The sequence below is a fragment of the Nyctereutes procyonoides genome, unplaced genomic scaffold, assembly GCF_905146905.1.
Source record: "Nyctereutes procyonoides isolate TBG_1078 unplaced genomic scaffold, NYPRO_anot_genome, whole genome shotgun sequence".
Taxonomy (NCBI): Eukaryota; Metazoa; Chordata; class Mammalia; order Carnivora; family Canidae; genus Nyctereutes; species Nyctereutes procyonoides.
In genome coordinates this window covers 34,735,846-34,755,395 of record NW_026575120.1, presented here as the reverse complement: position 1 = coordinate 34,755,395, position 19,550 = coordinate 34,735,846, and the positions used below count along the sequence as shown (strand labels likewise).

General features: G+C 36.2%; 1 protein-coding gene across 1 annotated transcript in view; it reads right to left on the bottom strand.

Annotated features, from left to right (window-relative positions):
* The window catches only part of LOC129515737 (putative inactive serine protease 58), a 33,056-nt gene that overhangs the window by 10,948 nt on the left and 2,558 nt on the right, over nt 1-19,550 (bottom strand). The window contains exon 2 of the mRNA XM_055334772.1: nt 3,331-3,472. Within this exon, the coding sequence (XP_055190747.1) occupies nt 3,331-3,472 (142 nt within the window). The remainder of the gene's footprint in view (nt 1-3,330; nt 3,473-19,550) is intronic.

The window sequence follows — 19,550 nt, the reverse complement described above, 5'->3', positions numbered from 1 at the left end:
ACACACACACTGGAACATTACTCAGCCATCAAAAAGAATGAAATCTTGCCATTTGCAACAATGTAGATGGAGCTAGCGAGTATTATGCTAAGGGAAATAAGTCAGTCAAAGAAAGACAAATACCATATGATTTCACTCATGTGGAATTTAAGAAATAAAACAGATGAACTTAAGGGAAGGGGAAAAAAGAGAGAGGGAAGCAAACCATAAGAGACTCTTAACTACCCTACAAACTGAAGGCTGATGGAGGGAGGTGAGCAGGGGATGGGCTAAATGGATGATGGGTATTAAGGAGGTCACTTGTGATGAGCACTGAGTGTTATATATGATGAATCACTAAATTCTACATCTGAAACCAAATTTACCATATATGTTAACTAACTAGAAATTAAATGAAAACTTGAAATAAAAAAAGAAGGGCATGTGAATATTCTTTAACTTTGAACTATTACATTAAATCTCTATATTAAAATTTATAAAACAATGGCTACAAGAATAGGTTGTATATTCCTCATAAAAATGAAAGAAGAATTAAAAGGTACCTAAAATATTAAATAATAAAACAAAAGTATTTTAGACAAATATAAAAAGAGTAGAAATTCAAAATAGGTAGAAATTAGTCTGAATATAGCAATAATCAAAATAAATACAAATGGCCGAAACTTGCCAGTTAAAAGATAGAAATTGTAAATTGCATTTTTAAAAATCTTACTATATGTAAATTAATAGACATATTTAAATCAAAAAGATACAGAAGGGTAGAAAAGATATAAAATGATATACTAGGATAATACTAACCAACCAAAAAAGGAACAGCATTGGCATATTAATAACTGACAAATAGGATTTAAGACAAAAAATATTATCTATATGAGAGAAAGCAATAACATATAGTAATAGCTTTGATTTACTGGGAATGCACAAAGTACCTACATTTACATATACTTAACAAAATAGCCTAAAAATATTTTTAAAAAACAAAAAGTAATAAATTTATAGAACTATTTTGATAAATCTAAATACAGAAGAATATTTCAACATAAATCTATACATTATAGATATTAAGAAAAAACTTAGTAAGGATACTGAAGACTTGAACTACACAATTAAAGTTTGATATATATAGAAACTTCTACCCAAAAAAATGAGTGTGCATTCTTTCAAACACATGAGGATTTATAAAAATTGACTGTATACTAGTCCAGAAAGCAAGTCTTAATTCTTTTCAAAGAATCAGTATCACATTGATCATACTCTATGAACATAAAACAATTAAACTAGAACTCAAATATTTTTTTAATTTGGAAAGTTAACCCCCCAAAATTTATCCTTCCAAATTCTAAACTTATGAATGAAAGATTTAATCATGTGGACATTTTTTTAAATTATTGAGAATTAAAATAATAATGAAAATGGCTCTTTTCAAAGTTAGTGAACAGAAAATCCACAGGAACATATACATAAATTACTAGAAATAGTAAGAGAGTATAACAAAGCTAAAGCCATTAGATAAATTTATGAATGCCAACTGCATTTCCATCATCATTAATAAGCAGAAAATATAATTTTCTGAAAGTACCTCAATTAAAATATAATAGAAAAATATAAAGCATTTTAAGAATAAATTTAATAAGATATGTATAAGACATGTATGAGATAATATAAAACTATTGAAATGCATCAAAGGGAAACCAAAATAAGTAGAGAGACATGCCAGATCCATGGCTAGGAATAATCATGACCAGAAAAATATTAATTCTTCCCAACTAATACAACAAATCAAAGCAATTCCAAATAAATCCCAACAAACTTTTTCATAGAACTTGAGAAGTTGATTTTAAAATCTATTTAAAAATACTTAAGTGTTCCTGATAAAGAAAAACATGGCTGGCCTACCCTATCAGACATCACAAATTATAATAAAGTCATAATTATTAAGATATTGAGGTATTGGTCCATAATAAATAAACCAACGCAGCAGTAGGGAGAGCCCAGAAACAGACCCATGCACAGATAGAAAAACTTTGTTTTTTCAGATAGAAGAACTTTGATAGGTGACATAAGTGGTGCTGCACATCACTGAAGAAGGAACCATTAGATAAATCATATTTGGATACTTAGCTTACTATGTTTTAAAAAATGAAACTGGATTCCTACTTCACATCATTCATAAAAATCAATTCCAAATGACAAAAATATTTAAATATTAAATCAAAACTTTAAAAACTCTAGAAATAGGGACACCTGGGTGGCTCAGTTGGTTAAAGCATCTGCCTTTGGCTCAGATGATGATGTCAGGGTCCTGGGATCGGGCCCCAGATCACGCTCCCTGCTCATCAAGGAGTCTGCTTCTCCCTCTGCTTCTACTGCCCCCTCAGCTTGTGTTCTCTCTCTCTCTCTCTCTAATAAATAAATAAAATCTTTTTTAAAATAAATAAATAAATACATACATACATACATACATACTCTAGAAATAAGTATCTTTTCTGATCTTGGTATCATAAAGGTGTTTTCAACTAGGCACAATACTCAATAACCATGGGGCACCTGGGTGGCTCAGTGGTTTAGCGCCTGCCTTTGGCCCAGTGCGTGATCCTGGAATCCCGGGATCGAATCCCACATCAGGCTCCCTGCATGGAGCCTGCTTCTCTCCCTCTGCCTATGCTCTGCCTCTCTCTCTCTGTCTCTCAAGAATAAATAAATAAAATATTTTTAAAAAAGACTCAATAACCACAAATAACCATAAAAGACTGACAATTTAAGTGTTAAATTGAATTATACTCAAGTAAAGAGCTCTTTTTGCCAAAATACACATAAAGAGAAGACTGAGCCACAAACTGGAAGAAGGTATTTTCAACATATGTAATTGGCAAAAGAGTAATAACTAGAACATTTATAGAAGTCCTACAAAGCAATTTTTTTTAATTCATGAAATGTTCAAAGACCATGAAACAGTATTTCCCAGAAGAAACTCTATTAGCAGAAGGAGTAGGGTAGAAAAGGAAAGGAAGAAACAAGTTATGCCAATCATCAACTACTGATAAAGATAAAATTAAGAGTGTAACAAGAAATTTGACACAACCAGCAAAATAACAAAAAAGTTTGACAATACCCAATGTAGGAAAATGCTTATAAATTGCTGGCAGATGTGCAAAAGTGAACATTTGCATCCTCTATGGTCCAACAATGCCACTCCTAATTATATACTCTAGAGGTATATACCACGAGGTTATCATTGCAGGTATACACCAATATGTATATAAACCAACACACATTAATATACGGAGCCCTGCAGCCTTGGAGCCAAATGGACAGATCCCCATCACTTACGGTAAAAAGCAGTGTGCTGCTGTCAACACCCACTGAGGGGCAATCAAAGTTCCCACACAGGACTGATAACTGGAGCTCAGGTAAAATAAGTGGAGAAGAGGATTGAACCCTTCCATGTCTTCACTAACATATGAAACAACACCTGGAACACAGAGAGAAGAGAATCAAGGGATATAACCTGACTAAAGAAAACTCAGGGTGCTTATGGAGATTTCAGGATGCCAGTATCAGATAATATCAGCATTTACCACATATTAATCCCTCAGTCCCCTACTCTATGGTACTAGAGAACCATACTACAAACACTGTACTAAATACTTGATGTACTTTTTAAAATTTTTTTTCTAAAAAAAATTTAAAAAAATAAAAAATTTTTTTCTTCACAGGAAAAAAAGAACCTATGGGGTGGATAAATTTCATATTATTTTACTGATAGTTTATTGGAGAGACTGTCTTTTCCACACTGTAGTCTCCTTAGTCATAGATTGATTGACCACATAATTGTGGGTTTATTTCTGGGCTCTCTGTTCCACTGACCTATGTGTTTGCTTTTGTGCCAGCACCATACTCTTTTGATTACTACAGCTTTATAGTACATCTTGAAACCTGGAATTGTGATGCCTCCTGCTTTTTATTTCTCAAGATAGACTAAAATAGGATATTATGCAGCCATAATAAAGGATGTGATAGTGCCGTTTGCAACAATATGGATGGACCTAGAGGATATAACGTTAAGTCAAGTGTTACGGAGAAAGACGAATACCAGATGATTTCACTCGTATGTAGAATCCAAAAAAAAGAAAAAACAAACAAACAAACAAATAAAGAAACAGAAAGCAGAAACAGACCTATAAATATGGAGAATAAACTGACGGTTACCAGAGAGCAGGAGGACAAGGAATGGGAAATATGGGTGAAGGGGAGTGGGAGGGCTTCCGGGTATGGAATGAACAAGTCATGGAGATAAAAGGCACAGCATAGGGAATACAGTCAATAATATTCTAATACTGTTGTGTGGTAACTGATGGCAGCTACACTTATGGTGAACATAGTATGATATATAAATTTATCGAATCACTACACTGTACACCAGATACTAACGTAACATTGTGTGTCAACTATACTCAAATTTTTTTTAATTTAAATCATTAACTATTAGGACACTTGAGGCCATACAACTAGTGAATGATGGTTGGCTAAAGGATTCAGACTCCAGTCCATCCGATTTCAAATCCTATTTATGCACTTCTCTTCCGCAGGACCTCCCTGCTTCTCCTCACCCTGTTTGCTGCTTTCCAGAGCATCTCAGCTCATTTCTAATCTTCCAAAGGCTTAAGGATTCTGGGCTCTATCCACAATCAAGCAATGGAGCCTTTCCTATATAGCTCCTTGATTTTTCCTACTAGTCGACTGCAGGGATGCTCTGAAATTAGTCATCATTAAACCATCAGGAAAAAAAATTAAAATTAGGAATTTACGGGACGCCTGGGTGGCTCAGTGGTTTAGCACCTGCCTTCGGCTCAGGGCATGATCCTGGATCCTGGGATGGAGTCAGTCCCACATCGGCTCCCTGCATGGAACTTGCTTCTCCCTCTGCCTATGTCTCTGTCTCTTTCTCTCTGTGTGTGTCTCTCATGAATAAATAAATACAATCTTTAAAAAAAATAAGACTTTAATTCTGGCCTAAGAATAGAGGGAAAGGTACTTTGTACAGATACTTAAATACAGTGCACTACTTATGCTCTGGAAAAAAATTGTCTCAATTTGAATTCTGGTTGTATCCTTACTGGTAGCATGAACTTGAACAAATTATATAAATCTCTGTATCTTAATTTACTTACTTGTACACTGAGAGCATAACAACTTCTTTCCTAGGGTTGTTGTGAGAATTACATGTGTTAATATACATAAATTGCTTGGGAAATGTTTGGTATATAATGGGTTTTCAGTAAATGTAATTTCCTCCTAATGCAGTTTGAAGTAATTTTTTTTATTTTGAGAAAGTAAAAACAACACTCATAAGGAGACATAGACAAATTCCCTTCATGACTCCCAAAATAACTCAACATCAGATATTAATTGGTATCTCCTTTCTTTGCATTATTGCTATTTCTTTATCCATGAGAGCTCTATTTTAAGTTCCACCTCCTAAATAAAACTTTTGAGATATCCTATTCTGAACTGATCCCATTTCTCTAACTCCTTCTTCAGAATTATCCAGCACAAGCTCAAACTCTGTAAGACACCCTCCCAACCTCCCATGACTGGGGCACTCCTGAGGTTCTCTGGAGTATGTTCTCCCCACTGCATAAAGCAAAAAAAAAAAAAAAAAAACCCTCACTATTTTCCTTATTTCTGTGTTCTTGGTGGCATTTGGATGGTAGCTTCAACAAAGCAGGCTAAATCCTGCTTTCTTCAGTCTAGGAAAGGAGGCAGGAAAATATAAAACTATTTTTTAAGTTTTTGTTTTAATTCCAGTTGATTAACAGTTATATTAGCTTCAGGTGTACAATATAGTGATTCAACACTTACATACAACACCAGATGCTCATCACAAGTTCATCCCTTAATCTCCATCACCTATTTCACCCATCCCCCCAACCACCTTCCCTCTGGTAACCATCAGTTTATTCCTTATAGTTAGAAGTCTATTTCTTGGTGTGCCTCTCTCTCTTTTTTACCCTTTGCTTAGGTATTTTGTTTCTTAAATTCCACATATGAGTGAAATATGATATTTGTCTTTCTCTGACATATTTTGTTTGGCATAATACTGTCTAGCTCCATCCATGTCACTGCAAATGGCAAGAGTTCATTCTTTTTGATGGCCAAGTAATATTCCATTGTGTGTATATATACACCGTCTCTTCCTTATTCATTCATCAGTTAATGGATATTTGGGCTGCTTCCATAATTTGGCTATTACAGGCAATGCTGCTATAAATATTGGGGTGCATGTATCCCTTTGAATTAGTGTATTTGTATTCTTTGGGTAAATGCCTTGCAATACAATTGCCGAATCATAGGGTAGTTCTATTTTAAACTTCTTGAGGAACCTCCATACTATTTTCCACAGTAATTACACCAATTTTCACTTCCACCAACTATGCAAGAGGGCTCCTTTTTCTCCACATCCTCACCAACACTTGTTGCTTCTTGTGTTTTTTATCTTGGCTATTCTGACAGGTATGAGGTGATGTTCCATTGTAGTTTTGATTCTCATTTCCCTAATGAGTGATGTTGTGCACCTTTTCATTGGTTGTTTGTTTGCGTTTGTTATGTCTTCTTTGGAAAAAATGTGTATTCATGCCCTTTGCCCATTTTAATTGGATTATTGGATTATTCATTTTTGGGGATGCTGAGTTTTATAAGTTCTTTATATATTTTGTATATTAACCCATTATCAGATATGTCATTTGTAAATATCTTCTCCCATTCCATAGGTTGCCTTTTAGTTTTGTTGATGGTTTCCTTTGCTGTGCAGAAGCTTTTGATTTTGATATATTCCCAATAGTTTTTGTTTCCCTTCCTGCAGGAGACATATCTAGAAAGAAGTTGCTACAGCTGATGTCAAAAAGGTTACTGCCCTTGTTCTCTAGGATTTTTATACTTTCAGGTCTCACATTTAAGTTTTTAGTCCATTTTGAATTTATTGTGTTTGGTGTAAGAAAGTGGCCCGGTTTCATTCTACATGTGGCTGTCCAATTTTCCCAACATCATTTGTCAGAGACTGTCTTTTTCCCTTTAGATATTCTTTCCTGGTTTGCCAAAGATTAATTCACCATTCATGAGTTCGTTTCTGGGTTTCTATTCTGTTCCATTGATCTATGTCTATTTCTGTGCCAGGACCATACTTTTTGATTACTACAGCTTTGTCATATAAATAGAAGTCTGGAATTGTGATGCCTCCAGCTTTGCTTTTTTTTGTCCAAGATTGCTTTGTCTATTTTTGGTCTTTTTGTGGTTCCATAAATTTTAGGATTCTTTGATCTAGTTCTGTGAAAAATGGGTTGGCATTTTGATAGGGATTGCATTAAATGTATAGATTGCTTTGGGTAGTACAGACATTTTAACAATATTTATTCTTCCAAACCATGAGCATAGAATGTCTTTCCATTTCTTTGTGTCATTTTCAATTTCTTTCATAAGTGTTTCATCAGTGTTTATAGTTTTCAGAGTACAGGTCTTTCACCTCTTTGGTTAGGTTTATCCAAGGTAGCTTTCGGCTTTTGGTGCAGTTGTAAATGGGATCGATTTCTCTTTCTGCTGCTTCATTATAGGTGTATAGAGATGCAACAGAGTTAGGTATGTTGATTTTGTATCCTGCAACTGAACTCATGTATCAGTTCTAGTAATTTTTTTGGTGGGTTTTTTCAAGTTTTCTATACAGAGTATCATGACATCTGCAAACAGTGAAAGTTTGATTTCTTCCTTGCCAATTTAGATGACTTTTATTTCATTTTGTTGTCTGATTGTTGTGTTAGGACTTCCAAACCATGTTAAATAACAGTGGTTCGAGTGGACATCCTGTCTTCTTCCTGACCATAGAGGAAAAGATTGCAGTTTTTCCACCCAAGGATGATATTAGCTGTGGGATTTTCATAGATGGTCTCTATTATGTTGAGGAAAATGTTTCTTCCTACTGTGCTCTATTAAGAGTTTTTATTATGAATGGATGTTGTACTTTGTCAAATGCTTTTTCAGCATCTATTGAAAGGATTGTGATTCTTATCCTTTGTTTTATTAATGTGGTGTATCATGTCAATTGATTTGCAGATAATGAACCAGTCTTGCAGCTCAGGAATAAATTTCACTTGCCTGTCATGAATGATTCTTTTAATAGATTCAATTTGCTAGTATTTTATTGAGAATCTTTGCATCCATATTTATCAGGGATATTGGCCTGTAGTTCTTTTAGTGATGTCTTCATCTGGTCTCGTTATCAGGGTAATGCTGGCTTCACATAATGAGTTTGGAAATTTTCCTTCCAATTCTATTTTTTGGAAGAGTTTGAGAAGAACAGGTATTAACTCTTCTTTAAATATTTGGTAGAATTTGCCTTTCATGAAGCCATCTGTCCCTGGACTTCTGCTTGTTGAAAGTTTTTTGATTATTGACTCAATTTCTTTGCTGGTTATTGGTCTGTTGAAGTTTTTTTTTCCTCTTTCAGTTTTGGTAGGTTATGTTTCTAGGAATTTATCAATTTTTTCTACATTATCCAATTTGTTCGCATATAGTTTTCCATAATTTTATAATTGTTTGTATTTCTATGGTGTTAGCTGTTATTTCTCCTCTCTCATCAGTGATTTCATTAATTTGTATCCTTTATCTTTTTGATAAGTCTGGCTAGAGGTTAATCAACTGTACTATTTTTTTCCAAAGAAAAAGCTCCTGGTTTCATTGATATGTTCTATTTTTTTTTTTTTTTTAGTTTCTACATAATTTAGTTCTGCTGTAATCTTTATTATTTCCTTCCTACTCTTGGCTTTAGGGTTCATTTGTTGCTCTTTTTCTAGCTCCTTTAGGTGTATGATTAGAGTGTTTGAGAGTTTTCTTACTGCTTGAGGTAGGTCTGTATTGCTATATACTTCCCTTTTAGGACTGCTTTTGCCGCATCCCAAAGGTTTTGGACATTGTGTTTTCATTTTCATTTGTTTCCATATTTTTTTTATTTCTTCCTTGATTTCCTGGTTGACTCATTAATTTTTAATAGCATATGTTGTTTAACCTCTATGTATTTGTGGTCTTTCCAACTTTTTCTTGTGGTTGACTTCTAGTTTCACACTGTTGTGGTTAGAAAAGGTGCATGGTATGATTTCCATCTTTTTATATTTGTTGAGGCCTGTTTTGTGACCTAAAATGTAACCTATTCTGGAGAATGTTCCATGAGCATCTAAAGAGAATGTGTATTCTGCTGTCTTAAGATGGAATGTTCTGCATATATCTGTTGAGTTCATCTGGCCCAGATGTCATTCAAAGCCATTGTTTCTTCTTTTCTTTTTTTTAATTCAAATTCAATTAGCCAACACAAAGTACATACTTAGTTTCAGATGTAGAGTTCAATAATTCATCAGCTACATGTAACACCCAGAAGTCATCACATCACATGCCCTCCTTAATGCCCATTACCAAATTACCCCATCCCCCCACTGACCTTCTCTCCAGCAACCCTCCGCTTGTTTCCTATATAGTTAAAGAGTCTCTCCTGGTTTTTCTCCCTCTCTGATAACTTCTCATTCAGTTTTCCCTCCTTTCCCCTATGACCCTCTGCACTGTTTTTTTTTTTAAGTTTTTTTTTAATTTGTATTTATTTATGATAGAGAGAGAGAGAGAGAGAGAGAGGCAGAGACACAGGCAGAGGGAGAAGCAGGCTCCATGCACCGGGAAGCCGACATGAGACTCGATCCCGGGTCTCCAGGATCGCGCCCTGGGCCAAAGGCAGGCGCTAAACCGCTGTGCCACCCAGGGATCCCCTCTGCACTGTTAAGCCACTGTTTCTGTGGTTTTTTTCTGTTTAGATGATCTGTCCATTAATGTAAATGGGGTGTTAAAGTACCCTACTATTATTGTATTATCACTTAGTTCCTTTATGTTTATTATTAATTTTTGTTATATATATTTGGGTGCTCCTCTGTTGGGTGCATAAATATTTACAATTGTTATAACTTCTTGTTATATTGTTCCTTTTATTATTATATAGTTCCATTCTTTATCTCTTGTTATAGTTTGGGATAAAATCTAGTTTGTCTGACATAAGTATTGCTACTCTGGCTTTCTTTTAACATCCTTTTGTGTGATAAATGTTTCTCCACCCCCTCACTTTCAACCTGCAGGTGTCTTTAGGTATAAAATGAGTCTCTTTTAGGCAGCATATAGATGCATCTTGTTTTTTTTTTTTTTTATCTATTATGTCACCTTATGTCTCTTGACTGGAGTGTTTAGTCCATTTACATTCAAAGTAATTATTGATATGTATTTATTGCAATTTTATTACTTGTTTTGTAATGGTCTCTGGAGATTTTCTTGGATCCTTTTCTGTCTTTGTCACTTTTTTTTTCCAATTCAGACTTCTCTTGCTTTGTCAATTTATGTTTCTGGGTCTATGGAGTTTTCACCTGTAGATGATCAGTAGTAAAGGAATAATTATTTATATAATATCCCCCACTAACTACAACAGTGTATGGCATGAACATAATATGTATGTATTATACAAATGAATTAGTGAGCAGTTGGAATAAAATCCACTTTGTGGATTTTACTGGGAGGTACTGAAATTAATGAAATGGTTTTCTGCATCCATATGTGAAGCAAGCATCATCAGAACAATAAGAGTTAATGTTATATATGTGTGTGTGTGTACTTTTTTCCAAATTCATCTATGCATGCATTTATTTAAGAAAATATTTCCTGAATATTTACTACGTGCCAGGCAACACATTAGATGTTAAATATCAAAGGGTATCCAAGATAGAAGTAGACTTTGGATCCATGAAATGAGGGAGATAGACAGTAAGCAAATATATGAGGGAGATAGTAAGCAAATAAATACACAAATGGATAGTTATAAACTGTGATGATAAAGTAACAGTGTTCCTTGAGAAAGCAGAATAAGGGAGGGTAAATGAGGAATTGAATTTAGTTTGGGTGCACAAAAAAGTACTTGCTGGGTAAATGACAGGTATCTGAGACAGAGAGTTAAGAAAACCCAGCCATGGGAAGAACAGAATAAAGAGCTTTTTAGGAGAGGAACTACATGTGCAAAGGCTCAAAGAGGAGAAAGGACTAGGAGTGCTCAGGAATCTGAAGAAAGCCAAGAATATTGAAGCATAGAGGCCAAGGAAAAGATTGGCCTATGATGACCTTGAGAGGAGGCAGGGATCCCATCAAGCAGGGCTTGAAACCCATTCTCAGGAGTTTGGATTTTATTCTAAATGTAATTTAAAAAAAACTATTAAAGAATTTGAATGCATAGAAGTTATATGATCCAATCATTTTTTAAAACATCACTAGATTTTGATTAGAAATGGATTAGAGGGGTGCCTGGGTGGCTCTGGTTGTTAAGTGTCTGCCTTCAGCTCAGGTCTGAAGTCCTGGGATCGAGTGCCACATGGGCTCTCTACTCAGCGGGGAGCCTGCTTCTCCGTCTCCCTCTGCCCATTTCCCCAGCTCATGCTTGCTCTCACTTTGTCTCTCTTTCTCTCAAATAAATAAATAATCTTAAAACAAAAAAGTAGATTGGAAAAGGGCAAGAGTAGAAACACATAGGCTTACTGAGATAGACCCAGCAAAAGTGATGTGACTTGCACTGAAGTGGCAGCAGTGGAGCTGGAGAAGAGCACCTAAGTGGCGGGCAGTGGGGGAGTGGGGGAGACACACAAGGTCCACTTCAAAAGTAAAGTTGACAAGAAATCTAGTTAAACAGTATTTTGATTTGATATTTTGATAATAAGACACACATTTCTCTAACAAAGATAGTTAATTCACCTTTTTGTCATTATGTAAGTATTCAATCAATAATTATCATTAAAAGAGTCAAGATATTTTAAGATTAAAAGAGGCTCTCTTGGGCAGCCCGGGTGGCTCAGCAGTTTAGGCTTCAGCCCAGGGCATGATCCTGGAGACCCGGGATCGAGTCCCACGTCCAGCTCCCTGCATGGAGCCTGCTTCTCCCTCTGCCTGTGTCTCTGCCTCTTTCTCTCTCCTCTCTGTGTATTCTTATGAATAAATCAATAAAATCTTTAAAAAAGAAAAAAGAGGCTCTCATGCTCAAAAAAATTTAAAACTACTAACACAGATAATCTTCACCTTCCTTCTGACTTTAGAATAGTCCAGGGCATAAATTCTTATTTAATTCCCACAATCTATTCCTCACTCCAGACCATCTCTCATTAGCTTTAAGAAGTCTGCACTCCTACTAGTTCCATCTTACCTGTAGCAACAAGACAGAGTTCCTTCAGCCACAGGGACTACCAAGGAAAGCTGAGGAACAGGTTTCTCTTAATCAAGACTGAATTATATACCAGGTGGACCTCCCAACTAAATATTGGTCATTTGCTCTAAAAATGCTCATATTTCTTTCCACCAAAGCCCTAATGCCCTAACTCAGTCTTCACTGAGCTTTACAGTCACTGATTCTAAGAAGTCATTAGAAACTGATACATTGCCTCCTTACCCCTACATTCCAGTCAGTCCCTGTATGTTTTACCTTCCCTCTCCACCTGAGTTAGATTCCTTTATTCATCATTTTAATTATTTTCTTATTACTCTTCAGAACTCCCTTCTCCTAATGTCCTTGAGTTATACTTCAAGTGGGCAAGTCTTAACTCCATATTAACAGATATTAATCTGCCTTTCCGGTGTCTGCAGCTTTAACTTTCTTAATTCGTCACAAGCATAGAATACATTAACTACTTCTCCTCCTAGAAACAGACTCCTCTGACTGGTGTAAATTACATTTTTAATTTTTACAACTAAAAACCCCTGCACAACAAACATAGAAAGATTCTGAATAATGGAAAGAAGAAAGTGGACTGCCTAAGGGACCCAGGGGCTTAAGGAACAACATAACTCTAACTTCCCTGGGTATTCTTCTTACATCTCATAGATCTAAGATAGAGCACTGGAGCAGAGTAGCCTATAATCCAGAACCACTAAAAAGCAAAAACAAAACAAAAACAAAAACAAAACAAACAAAAAAATTCTATGAAGAACTGCTCCCCTTAGCCAAAGGAAAGGGGAAAGAGTGGTCTAACACAAAGGAACAATTTGACAACATCCACCCTACTCTAACCAAATAATAGTGGAAAAATGCCCACCTGCCATGGTTTCACCAAGGCTGAACAGGGGGTTTAATCTTCTACCTTCCCTCTAGGTAGAAGCAGGCAATACTCCAATTCCTCAACTAGGATAATATTAATGGGGCCCAGTGGAAATCTAAGCCTCTGCACAGTAGCCAAGAAGCTAATGGAAAAGTCTGAGGCAAAGCTAACAGTACTCTGCTTCCCTCCCTGTACCACACACGGCCCTGCATCTCCAGGACTCAGCAGGTTACCAAGCCTTCACCATCATTTGACAGATTGAATAAGGCTATGCAAGGCAGAGCTACTTTGAACACTGATTCCTCCATCTCCTGGTAAATGGATCCAGTAGATTATTGAGTTTCAATTCCCATCCTTCCACATGAAAATATCCTAGTGTATACAAGTCTTCAATTCACTTCACCCCTCCTTGGTGTGAGCAGAGCCCAACAGGGAACTAAGCTTCCAACCCTATTCAGTGACAGAGCTCCACTTTCACCTAAAGGATGTCAAGTAGTTGAGGGGGAAAGTTCACTTCCATTCCACTCATATTCAACAAGGTACTGAGGCAGCACTCCGCTTTTGCTGGGATGGTATAAGCAGGTTCAGAGAGAGGCTGAACATTGACCTTCACCAAGATCTGCAAACTACACCTAAATGGAGGTAACTGCCCGCTAAAAAGATTAACTAGGACTCAGAATCTCATAGCCTAACATCCAAAATAGGAATATCAAAATAGGAATAGGATCATCCATCATACCAAGAACAAAGATAATTATAACTCAAATGAGAAAAAATGTCAACACTTATATGACTAAGGTGACAGAACTGCTGACAATGATTTCAATGTACCAATCATAAAAAATACTTCAAAAAATACAAAAGAAACAATGTGTTTTTTCTGTTAGCCATTCTTATATCCTCTTTGGAGAAATGTCTGTTCATGTCTTCTGCCCATTTCTTGACTGGATTGTTTGTTTTTTTGGGGGGTCTTGAGTTTGATAACTTCTTTATAGATCTTGGATACTAGCCCTTTATCTGATAAGTCATTTGCAAATATCTTCTTTCATTCCATGGGTGGCCTTTTAGTTTTGTTGACTGTTTCTTTTGCTGTACAGAAGCTTTTGATCTTGATGAAGTCCCAACAGTTCATTTTTCCTTTTCTTTCCCTTGCCTTTGGAGATGTGTCTAGCAAGAAGTTGCTGCAACCAAGGTCTAAGAGGTTGCTGTCTCTGTTCTCCTCTAGGATTTTGATAGATTCCTGTCTCACATTTAGGTCTTTCATCCATTTTGAGTTTATCTTTTTGTATCATGTAAGAGATGGTCCAAGTTCATTCTTCTACATGTGGCTGCCCAGTTTTTCCAACACCATTTGTTGAAGAGACTGTCTTTTTTCCAATGGATATTCTTTCCTGGTTTGTTGAAGATGAGTTGACCATAGAGTTGAGGGTCCATTCCTGGGTTCTCTATTCTGTTCCATTGATCTCTGTGTCTATTTTTTGCCTCAGTACCATACTGTCTTAATAATCACAGCTTTGTAATACAGCTTGAAGTCTGAACTTGTGATGCCTCCAGCTTTGATTTTCTTTTTCAACATTACTTTTGCTATTCAGGGTCTTTTCTGGTTCCATACACATTTTAGGATTGTTTGTTCCAGCTCTGTGAAAAACACTAATGAATGGATAAAAAAGATGTGGTATGTATACATATATAATGGAATAGGACTCAGCCATCAAAAAGAATGAAATCTTGCCATTTGCAACTATGTGAATGGAACTAGTTATTATGCTAAGCAAAATGTCAGTCAGACAAAGAAATGCCACATGATTTCACTCATATGTGAAATATAAGAAAAAGTACAGAGGATTATAGGGGAAAGGAAGGAAAACTGAATGAGAAGAAATCAGAGAGGGGACAAATCATGAGATACTCTTAACTACAGGAAACAAACTGAAGGTTTGCTGTGGGGTGATGGGGTAAGGGTGATGGGCATCAAGGAGGGCATTTGATGTAGTGAGCACTGGGTATTATATGCAACTGATAAATCACTACATTCTACCCTGCAACTAATAATACAGTGTATGTTACCTAATTAAATTTAAATAAATTTTTAAAAATAACTAATGTAAGCACTCATGAAATAATTTTTTAAGTATAGAAAATATCAGCAAATAAGCAGAAGATGTAAAAAAAAAAAAAGAGAGAGAGAGAGAAATTTCCAATTTCTGGTTCCACATGTAAGAAACTTGGAAGTTGCCAATCTATCTTAACAACAAGTAAAAATCTATGCAGACCAAAAAATCAGCAACTCTTCTGGGATCCATAAGAGAAGTGAGGACACAGGGTAAACCACTGCCCTTAAGATTAGATACCCAGAGAGGTGAACACAGGAAGTCATGGCTTACCAAAGCAGAGACTCACAAGCAAAACCAACAGAGGGAACCAATGTCATGGCAGGCAAACCTGAGCTGTAATTAATGAACTGCTAGAGGCTCAGTACAGACAACCCTGAGAGTTAAAAACTCCAAAGGCACCCAATTATATGGGGCACAATCTGTGAAACATCTGTCTAGCTTCTAACCAGGTTCTCACAATAAATACTGGAAAGAAGTCCCCTCATGCTTCTGGCAAAGGGGAGGGAAAAGAGCTCATTTATAAATATACCAGTGCATTTTAAATATTGTAAATATATCATACTTCTTAACAAGGCCACCCTCAGGAGACACAACTTAGCCAGAGCCTAACCTGCTTGCGGTATTTTCAGAGACTGACTCACTTGGGAGGGAAATGCTCAACTCTAGCCCACTCTGACCATCCTATCCCACCTAAGGAAGAAGAAAAAAACCTGAGAAACACAGTCTAGAGGCATAGCCTCACTAAAATATTAAGATTTAATCCTAAGGGTACAATGTGTCCCTTCAGACCTCGCCACCACATTACTAAAGACCTATTTAAATCAGTTCCTTTGAGCCACCACACCATGTCTGGCTATGAAGAAAACATCCCAAAGCATATCAAGACGCAAAAAAACACAATTTTAAGAGGCAGAACAAGCATCAGAACCAAACATGACAGGGGGGTTGGAATTAGTATGCCAAGAATTTAAAATAATAATGATTAATATGCTAAGGGCACTAATGGATAAGGCAGACAGCAAGAAAGAAAAAGAAGAATGTAAACAGAGAATTATAAACCTCAAGAAAGAACCAAAAAATCAATGCTAGAAATTTTAAAACAATACCATAACAGAAATGAAGAATGCCTTTGATGGGCTTATTAGAAGATTGGACATGGCTGCGAAGAGAAACTTTGAGCCTGCAAATATATCAATAGAAACCTCCAAAGCTAAAGAGAGGAGATAGAGGGCAGCCCGGGTGGCTCAGCGGTTTAGCACTGCCTTCAGCCCAGGGCATGATCCTGGAGACCCGGGATCGAGTCCCACGTCAGGCTCCCTGCATGGAGGCTGCTTCTCCCTCTGCCTGGGTCTGTGCCTCTCTCTCTCTCTGTGCCTCTCTGTGTGTGTGTGTGTGTGTGTGTGTGTGTGTGTGTGTGTCTCATGAATCAATAAATAAAATCTTAAAAAGAGATAGAGAGAGAGAAGATAGAGAGGGGAGAGAGAGAGAAGAAAGACTTAAAAAGACAGAATAGAGTTTCCAAGGACTATGGAAAAACCTTTTTTAAAAATGTGTAACAAATGCATAATGGGAATGCAGGAGGAGAAGGACAAAAGAAAGAAACGGAAGAATACTTGAAACAATAAGACTGAGAATTTCCTTCAAATTAATGACATATATCAAAAAACAGATCCAGGAAACTCAGAGAGCACTGAGTAGGATAAATGCCAAAGACCTGCACCAAGACATATCATTTTCAAAGATAGAAAACCAAAGACAAAGGGAAAAGTCCTAAAAGAAGCCCAAGGAAAAAACACCTTACCTATGGAGGAACAAAGATAAAAATTACATCCAACTTCTCAGAAACCATGCAAACAAGAAGAGAGTGAAGAAAAATACTTGAAGTACAAAGAGACTAAAAACACCAGCCTAGAATTCTGTAGCCTGTGAAACAATCCCTCAAAGGTGAAGGAGAAATAAAAAGCTGCTCAGACAAACAAAAATTGAGGGGATCTGTTGCCAGTAGACCTGCTTTGTAAGAAATATTAAAATAAGATCTGTAAGAGAAGGAAAATAATATAGGTCACAAACATGGATCTTCTTAAAGAAAGGAAGAGCATCAAAGAAGGACTAAGAAAAGGTTAAAAAAAAGAAACCTTATTTTTGTTAATTGATATAATAGACACCAGTTTGCTCAGAATAGTAATAACAGCAATGTCAAGGATCTATGCTTACTTGTGTATATGCTCACATAAAAGTGAAATGAATGACAGCAATGATATAAGGGACAGGAGAGAGAAATCAGAATTATTTTGTTATTATAAGGTATTCAACATTATCCATGAACTGACATAATGTTTTTGAAAGTGGACGAGGGTTAATTGTAAATTTAGACTGCAAACTCTGGGCAACCATCTAAAAAACATTTTTTAAAAAAGGAAGTATAATGGATATGCTCAGAAAGGAGAGAAAATGAAATAATACAAAATACTCTGCTAAAACCACAAATGGCAAACAAAAAAAGTGAAAAACAAAAATGGGAACATAAAACAACAAATAGAAAACAATAGCAAATATGGTGGATATTAATCCAACTATATCACTAATCACTTTGAATGTCAATAATGCATACACATCAATTAAAACTGAATGAGAGGTCATCAGAGAGGGAGGAAAACCATGAGACTCTTAACTCTAGGAAACAAACTGAGGGTTGAAGGAGGAGAGATGGGTGCCAGATGGGGTAATTTGGTGATGGGCATTAAGGAGGGCAAGTGATATGATGAGCAATGGGTGTTATACGCAACTGATAAATCATTGAACACTATTATCTGAAATTAATGTATGTACTTTATGTGGGCTAACTGAATTTAAATTAAAAAAAATAAAATAAAACACAGAGATTGTGAGAACATATAAAAATATAAAACCCAACTGTATGTTCTCTACAATAAACCCACTTTAAATTATTTGAAGTTTTATTTAAGTAACCTCTACACTCAACATGGAACTCAAACTCATGACCTTGAGATCAAGAGTCACATTCTCCTCCAGATGAGGCAGCCAAGCACCCCTAAACCCACTTTAAATATAAAGACATAAAAATAAATAAATAAATAAATAAATAAATAAATAAATAAATAAATAAAAAGACATACAGACCAAAAGTAAATGGATGGAGAAAGATAGACCCCACTAACATTTCATCAAAAGAAAGCAGGAGTACTATATTAATTTCAGACAGAACAGACTTCAAGGAAAGTTATCAGAGATTAAGACAGGCATTATTACATTGTAGCATAGGGATCAATTATCCAAGAAGACATAACAATCCTTAGGGTGCATGTGCAAAATCACAGAGCATCAAACTTTGTGAGATAAGAGCTGCTAGAACTGCAAAGAAAAATAGATAAATCCACTCTCCTCTGTGAAGACTTCAACACCCCTCTCTCAGGAATGAACAGTTCCAGCAGGCAGAAAACCAGTCAGGACCTTGTTTAAGTCCACAGCACCTTCCACCAACTGGATATAACTGACAATCATAGACTGCTTTTGCAAAAACAGCAGAACACACATTTTTCTCAGGCTCACATGGAACACTCATCAAGACAGACCACATTCTGGACCATACAACACACCTACACAAACTTAAAAGAATTGAGAACCATACAATTTCTGCTCTCATGCCACAGTGGAATTAAACTAGAAATCAATAACGGAAAGATAAATGGAAAATCCCAAAATGTGGGGGGATTAAACAACACACTTCTGAATAACATATGGATCAAATGATAAATTGGACCTCATCAAAATTGAAAAAAATTGCTTTATAAAAGATACATGCAAACCTCCTAGCTGACAAAGGACTTGTATCTAGACCATATACATACTCTCAGACTTAATGGTCAAAAAAAAAAAAACAATCAGGCCACCTGGGTGGCTCAGTGGTAGAGCATCTGCCTTTGGCTCAGGGCATGATCCCAGGGTCCTGTGATCAAGTTCCACACTGGCCTCCCTGCAGGGAGCCTGCTTCTCCCTCTGCCTATGTCTCTGCTACTCTCTCTCTCTGCCTCTCATGAATAATTAAAATATTTTTTAAAAAATCTAATAAGAGGGCAGCCCCGGTGGCTCAGCAGTTTCGCGCCTGCCTTCAGCCCAGGGCCTGATCCTGAAGACCCAGAATCGAGTTCCCATGTCGGGCTCCCTGAAGGGAGCCTGCTTCTCCCTCTGCCTTTGTCTCTGTCTCTGTCTCTCTCTCTCTCTCTCTCTCTCTGTGTGTTTCTCATAAATAAATAAATAAATAAATAAATAC